Here is a 7,790-nt window from a genome sequence, read left to right on the forward strand (position 1 = left end):
CTCTGGTACATTTGCAAAGAGGAAAAATACCGAGCCGGTCTGGCAGGAGCGTAGAGGATTGGGTTTCAGCCATCTGCTCTAGTCTGGGCCTCTCCAACAAGGCAGTAAGGCTGGACCGTCTTTCCACATCGTGTCTGATTTATCAAAGCATTCAGTTCATGCCAGATCATTCCGGTGGTGCAAAAGGAGGAAGGGAGCGTGTAATCGCCTAAGGCATTCGATGTGCCAGTCATAGATATTTCTGGTGGAAAAGCGATAACATTATCTAAAGAGTTGTAAATCTGGGTCCCATTTCCGGGCTTATCGGGGTTAGAATAGAGGTGGGTTGGGTAAACCAGACATGTAAATACAAAGCTCCTGACCCATTTTTATAATGTCATGCAGTTAGAAAAGGGGTCAGACTTCAGCCTTTTGACAGTTTTAAATCAGATCAATCCATAAATATTTACTTTTAGTCAGGCTGTGATTGTATTTTTATACATGTAAACAGTGTTGGGGAAAGTTACTTTTAAAAGTAATGCATTACAATATTGCGTTACTCCATAAAAAAGTAACTAATTACGTTACTTAGTTACTTTTTATGGAAAGTAATGTGTTACGTTACTTTTGCGTTACTTTTTAAATCTGGACAGGGCTTGCTTGTTTGTTTTTAAAATAAAAAAGTTATATTTTTCGTAACTCGCGTTACTTGTAATGCGTTACCCCCAACACTGTCTGTAAACATGTTATTTTACTCTAATGTGGATCAACTTGATGAGTCGGATTGCCTGGTGTGACCCTGAACTTCTAAAAGGAATTGTTGTCCTAATTTTTGTAAAAGATCTGGGCGAAAGCCAAGTCAAACAACAAAAACTTTAAGAGACAAACCAAATGTGAAACCCTGGTGGTCTAGTGTGGCCGATTTAAGCTGGGGTCTGCAAAACAATTACTTTTTAAGCTCAGCCCAAGTTTACTTTGAAACAAGACCAGAGAACATTAGAGACCCCTCTATTATTCTTAAGGGTAAATTGAGCTCATGTCCGGAGTTAGAACATTATTCGGGATGTGTTATCCAATACGTGGGATTTAAAACCTGTTTTGCAAACCTCTTGCCTGTTTGCCGATGGATTTCGAGCGAATTATTTCGAGCCTTTCAGATTAAGGAAACTGTGAAGTCATTTTTTGAGGCCATTGGAATGATGAGAGGTTTCATTAAGAGAATAAACATGGGGTGTTTCCGCATCACTGAAAAAACGAAGCTGTTGTGGTCGCTTTCCGTCTCTTTGGGTGTGACATACCAACAGGATGTTGAACGTTAATGCAGGTGTGGATTTCTGGGTAAAGCTTTAGTAAGTTAGTGGGGGAGGTCGCCTCATCCACCTGCTTCTAGACAGCACGTCCTGTTGAGTAATTAGAAAGAGTTTTTAACTTCATTAGATAAAGCATACAATATACTGTATATTGAATATTGTACAGTTAGCCAGGAATTAAAGTTGAGAAAGAAACTACAATTGTCTTTATAGCATGGCTACTCATAAACATATGTGAAAATTAAATATTTAATTTGACACGATTTTAAACTCTTACCTGTAAAATATATTAAAAAATACAATTACAATGGTCAATTACAATTTACAAAACAAATGGTCTAGACACAAGACAAATGCTGAAACAATATTAGCTACAGCAATATAAGCACTGAAATCAATGAGACACAAGATTACATTTGTATGAAACATGAAAGTGCGAGTTAGTGGTGAGATACGAGAGATGTGAATTTAGTGAGAGTATTATTGCTATGGATGTGAATATTAGGAAATAGCTGACCACTGATCGACCAATCAGAGTCAAGTATTTCAGAGAGATGTGTGAGGTGAGGTAAATATCCAAGTAGGCATCATTGCTGCAAAAAGAGAAAGCATATTGATTATGGCTCGTGCTTGTAAGGTAAACGGTTCTGATTTGCCCTTCTTGAATTATTAATGGAGAAAGGCATCCATGACATCCATTATTTTATTCAGCCCATATGTAGTTTATTCTACACAGATGTAAAAACGAAGAACAGCTGAGCAGATCTGTGCTTTGACAGTTCTGGATTTAGCAGACCCAGCAAATCTGTTTTGATTAAGTTGCGTCTACAAAACAATTTCTGCATGCTTTGGCAAAAACAAGAGTTTGAACATGCAGATGTGAAGCGAAGGCATGTGACATGATTATGAATGGTCCTCTTCAAAGTAGATTAAAGGGTTGTCCTTAATGCAATGGTGCCTCCATTTGGTTAAGCTCAAATTTCATCCCCTCTGAAGTAATTACAAATGTGGCCAGTCAAAAACAGTTTGACTGACGGATCTATTGAAAATAAAATGACTACAAACACAAAATATATGCCTGTAAAGCTTGTCACCAGACACTATCAGTAGCAGTTATTGGGGTTTCTTTAACTATGGAAATTCTGACCCTGTGGAAATACACTTTCTTTAAACTTAATGACTTTCAGACATAGTTATTTAATTTCTCCAGCAGTGGACATTTTAAACAAAAATGATAACTCACTAGTCTACTTAGTCTTTTTAAATGATATATTGTGTCAGTACTGTTGGAAATGATGGTAGTGTAAATGATATTTTAAATTTTTTTTTTTTTATAAAATGGAGAACTCCATCTTGCTAAATCACAATTAAATGTCATTAAATATTATTTTTGCACTACTTGACGAAACTACAGCTTGATTGGAAATGATGCAATTCACACAATAAATATTAAAATTATTATTTCACTCTTTGTTTAGATTGCCATAGTTTTTAAATGTAATTCTCATTCAACATTGATTTCACTAGTGAAAGTACTTATTATATTTATATATTTTATTTTATGAAACTGTATGAAATATATATGTGAAATCTGAAGTTTATAATAAATAAATAAATGGGACATGGATAATAAAATAAAATAATGAAGGTATGGTAAAACATTTTCAAGTACGATGGGCCTTCCAATTATGTAACCTTCATATAACTAAAACAAAATAGTGGAAGAAAAAGACTTACGATAAAGTTCTGGAATGTTTTGCCAAACAACACGGAATTGTTCATGTTTCCTGGTTGGTTCCTTGTCTAACATTCCGATACTCACCCTGGATCCATTGTTCCATATCGGACAATGTTGTTCTTGTGTTGTGACGGGCGGATATGTTGTGCTGGGGGTGTTCAGAAGCCAAAACAATTCTCAGAATGTCTAGAATGTTCTTCTTTTACAGGGGTTTTGTGGCTTGGTTTGGGGACGCCACAGGCACTTCGTAGAGACTGCACACAGTGCTGCGGCCTGAACGGGGCCCCTCGGTCTACTCCCACTCTGACCGAGCTCGCTTGATTCCAGACGTACACACACACACACACCGCTGACTCTGTTGACTGGAGGTGCCCCCACTGCGAGCCAGTATATAAAACCCAGGTGAGTTCTTATTCTGCGAGCGTCAACACTGCAGCGTCTTATGTCAGCTAAACGAAGCTCATTCTCTAAAGGTTATTTGAAATCGTCAACACTGGATAGTCTCTTTACAATTTACTCTACAAACATTTAGGTGGTTTGGAAGTGTGTATTCCTGTTTAAACTGCTAACAAAAAATGTTTGACCTTTGCTCATAACAGCAATAAAATAAAGTACTTTTTTGATATTAAAATGCTTTCTTCTATGTAGATGTAAAAAAAAAAAAAAGTGTGGCGTTTAAAATAAAAAATAAAAACTGCACTTTTTGTTTAAAAATCCTGACCAGCCCTACAGCAGAAACATTGACTCAACAAATGGTGTATGTTTTTTTTTGGGAGATTGTTTGGGAAACCTGTAAGGTAGCAATCATTATTTTTGCAATGCAGTTTCCACTATCTTTAACAAGTTACTCGAAATTAGCCAAACTCACCCTCTTATTGAAAGAGTATGTTACGCTACAAAATGTGTTTTTCAGAAATTGTCAGTTGAAGAACAAGCAGACTATGTCTTTCAAAGTACTAATGCATGTGGTTGTTGCTGCTCTGCAGATGGGCAACAAAACAAACTGTTTCTGCCAAAGAACATTTCGGTGTGGTTTGTGCTCCTGGAGCCTGGCACTATTCTGAGGCTCGCACCATGCAAGAAAAATATGTTTTGGCATCTGTGGCATAAACTATATTTATTTTATTTTCTTTGGTATGAATGAGTGAGTAGTCATCCATACCTGTTTTGTTGATGCAAACCAAAACAAGCTTCATCATTTGTCATTTGGAAAGCTGTGATGTTCTTAGATGTGGGGAATCAAAGAAGAGTCAAGCAGGATTATATTCATGTTAGTTTATTGAACAAGTCTTTGACTCGGTGTGGGACAGAGGATGACTGACACTTTAGTATCTAAATAAATCTCTGAGAAAATAATACTGTAATCTAAAATGGCATGTCTGTTTTTTCCAGTAAATCTCTGAAGTACAATATATACACATGCTCAATATGACACATACTGGCATTAGCACACTAACAACAGCCATAACATTGTGATTTGATGTTTCATTGTTTATGATTGAGGGTTAACTGATTTTTATTCCCCTTCATGACTTTAAATACATTCTTTCCCTTGCATAAGTGGATTCAAATGATACTTATTCACTCTTCCATTCACATACAGTGCTTTCTCTCCAAAACATACTGATTTTGCATCCACTGACACGAGAAAAACAAGAGCAAAGACATTTTCGATAACAACAAACCATTTAGTGGCTTAAACTGTACTATTTCTCATCCTGCCTCTGAGTATTATTTTCTGGAAATGTCTACAATTTTCTCTCAGACTGAGAGCATTGATGCATATCTCTCTATATACGCATACAATAAAATCATGCAACTAATCTCAATAAAAGCTAACTCTTTGCACATTAGAAAGGAAATGTTATCCCAATATGATTAATCGCTTAGAAGCACTGAAGTCCGATCAATACTTTCAGAAATCAACTGTATGCTCCAGTACAAATTTGAGCAGTTTTACCAAATAATCTACTGCATAGAGCTCTTAAGTGAAACCAAATATGTTTGATTGTATCAAAAGGACTTGTGTGACTTGGATCTCAAAGCATGAATTGTTAACCACGTCCTCATGGTGCATGGATAATAATTACAGTAGTAACAGACTAATGATTGAAAAGTTATTGAATAAAGATTAAATCTCTAACTAGTTGACCTTAAAACTGTGATCCATTGTCTAGTAGATAATTCTATAGCTTCGTCTTAATAAGCTATACACTTTTGATTGGATTTAACATGGCTGAGCAGCTGTGCAGTTATGATGCACATCACCTTAGCAGCAAGCACTCGAGAACACACACTCACAACCACCAGCACGCAACCACACACACAATCTTTCCCGCTCCCTGATATCAGTCTCATTGAGTTATTCTGAGTGCTGTAAAAGTTGGTTAGACCGTTCCAATGTAATGCCCGTTGGTGTGTGAAATTGAGGTAATTATATTGCGTTTACTAGCGTCTACCAGAGAGGTTTTTATGGAAAGTGTGACCAGAAAACTCAATCCAGACTGAAGAGCTTATGCTGTTGTGGATCACAACACAGAGAGCCTGGTGTGAAATGTAGCCTTGAGCTAAAAGGGAATAGGTTGGTCTAAAAGCATCACATTAGAAGGCTATGCCACATATCCTGTAACAGATTACAAACGTTCAACATTTCCCCCCTCCACCGAAAGGACCATCAGATGGGTTGAGATTTTCCCCAGGCCCAAGAACCCAAAGAATAGACATAGCTTACACAAAAACAGCACTTAGTGGTTTCTTCTTGGTCGCCCATTCACCACAGAAATGGACAAATAAAGTTAAGTCGTTAAGTGTTAAGGAGGTTCCACACTTTCACAGAGACATGTACCACTCCTTGTGGTGAGCAAAATACTTCCTTTCAGCACGCAAAATATATCCAGGTTCATGTGCTGGCTCTACTTCTGTGAATTCGGAGTAAGTGCCAGTGAGGGAGAAGCAGGTCTGACTGGACACGAGCCCTCATGTGACCACCTGCTGTACTGTTGAGCGTTCGTGAGGACACGATTGGTCCCCGCAGTGCAGCCTCTTTAGAAGCCGCTGGAGTTTATGGGAGAAGTTCTTGTTCATTTGCCTGTACATGAGGGGAATGGCGAAGCTACTGCAGAAGGCGAGCAGCTCGGATAAACATCTCAGGAAGAAGTATGTGGTGAGGTGCTGCTTGTTGGAATGGGTTCCAGGAGCTCCAGCTACTGTGTGCACAAGTAAGGTCATGTAGTATGGAGTCCATAGAAGAAACTGCATGCACACAGAGGCCAGCAGCAACCTGTGGATGGATGGATCGAGCCTCCCAGAGTCCTGGTCCAAAGGGGTGGACTCCTTCCTGATGCGGAGGATCAGCACGAAGGCGTAAAGCACAGCCACCGCTGGCACCACGTACCCAATGAACATCATGATGGCATCAGCCGCCTCTTTGTTCTGCATCTTGGAACACTCTATGATCTTAGTGGAGACGTGGTTGCATACGTAGAAGAGCAGAGAAGAGAAGCTGGTGAGAACAGCACCGCCCCAGATGAAGCCGCAGACGTGCTTGGTGTTGTAGACGCTGGACATGTAGGTGCGCGGGAGAGCCCGCTCGATGTAATAGTCCAGACTGAGCAAGGTCGTGGAGTACATGATGACCAGAGAGGAAATGTTGAAGAGAATGAGAAGGGTAATGTAGAGCTCGTTGTTGTACTCCCACATGGGCCAGCGTGTGAAACTGGGCCCCAGCAGCTCTACTGGAGCCACCAAGTTGAGCACCAGGCCAGCAATGGCTATGTTCACAAAGTAGACGTCAGGCATGGTCATGGTGACCTTGTTGGAAAGGTTGACCACCACCAGCAGGGCATTGTAGCAAAGCCCCACTGGAAAGCAGACGATGAGGTACACCAGAGAGAATACGGACAGAATGAGTCCAAAGTCCTGGCAGAGCCTGAGGTCCACGCTGTCGTCCGTCTCATTGTAAACCACGCAGCTCCACATTTCTAGATTTCCAAAGGTGTTTGATCCTTCTTTCGGAATCAGCTGTAAAAAAAAAAAAAAAAGAATATGAGCAATGCATTAATGGATTGGTTTGGTTTTGAATTTAAAAAAGGCATTGATTAACCGACAAGTTTAGGGGTGTCCAATCCTACTCCAGATCCTGCTCCACTTTCCTGCAGAGTTTAGCACCAACTCGATTGCCTGGGAGCTTCTAGTGATCCTGAAGATCTTGATTATCTGGTTCAGTTGTTTTTAATTAGGCATAGCGCTAAAGTCTGTTGGAAGGTGGATCTCCAGGAGCAGGACTGCACCCCTAGACACCAAGACGATGAATAGTTCACAAACAATACTCTCCTGTGATGGACTGTTGATTAAAATTGTATTTTAAAAGGTACATTAAATAATTACAGGGCTTGTCTTTCTAAGCAACTGATCCGATAGCATTAGGCTCTCTACTGCCCCCACCAGCTCTGGAGCTACCATAGCAGTTATTAGAAGCAGACTGAGCTGCAATTTGCAACATACATTTATATACTCTGGAATACTGCAAAATTTAAGGTACGTTCGCAGGTTTGTGCTAACTTTCTCAAACACACAACTAATCGTGATCTCAGCATGGTGGTCGTTCCTTATACAGAGTAGGGCTGTTAAAATGGCTGAAAAACTAAATTTGAATTTTGTACTTAAATATTATCAATATTCAAATTATATTCGAATTTAAAAGGCATAATTTCAGTTGGGGGGGGGGGGGGAGGTTTTTGGTTTTTCCCTGGGGGTAAAAAAGG

General features: G+C 39.4%; 1 protein-coding gene across 2 annotated transcripts in view; it reads right to left on the bottom strand.

The window, feature by feature from the left end:
- Positions 1 to 4,409: 4,409 nt before the first annotated feature.
- LOC107550312 (probable G-protein coupled receptor 146) overlaps positions 4,410 to 7,790 on the bottom strand; it is a 13,120-nt gene continuing 9,739 nt past the window's right edge. For both annotated transcript variants that reach the window (XM_016231582.1, XM_016231581.1), the window contains exon 2: positions 4,410 to 7,047. In XM_016231582.1, the coding sequence (XP_016087068.1) occupies positions 6,004 to 7,005 (1,002 nt within the window). In that variant the 5' untranslated portion in view covers positions 7,006 to 7,047 and the 3' untranslated portion in view covers positions 4,410 to 6,003. The remainder of the gene's footprint in view (positions 7,048 to 7,790) is intronic.

The sequence above is a fragment of the Sinocyclocheilus grahami genome, unplaced genomic scaffold (assembly GCF_001515645.1).
Source record: "Sinocyclocheilus grahami isolate Dianchi unplaced genomic scaffold, SAMN03320097.WGS_v1.1 scaffold395.1, whole genome shotgun sequence".
In the NCBI taxonomy this organism is placed as follows: Eukaryota; Metazoa; Chordata; class Actinopteri; order Cypriniformes; family Cyprinidae; genus Sinocyclocheilus; species Sinocyclocheilus grahami.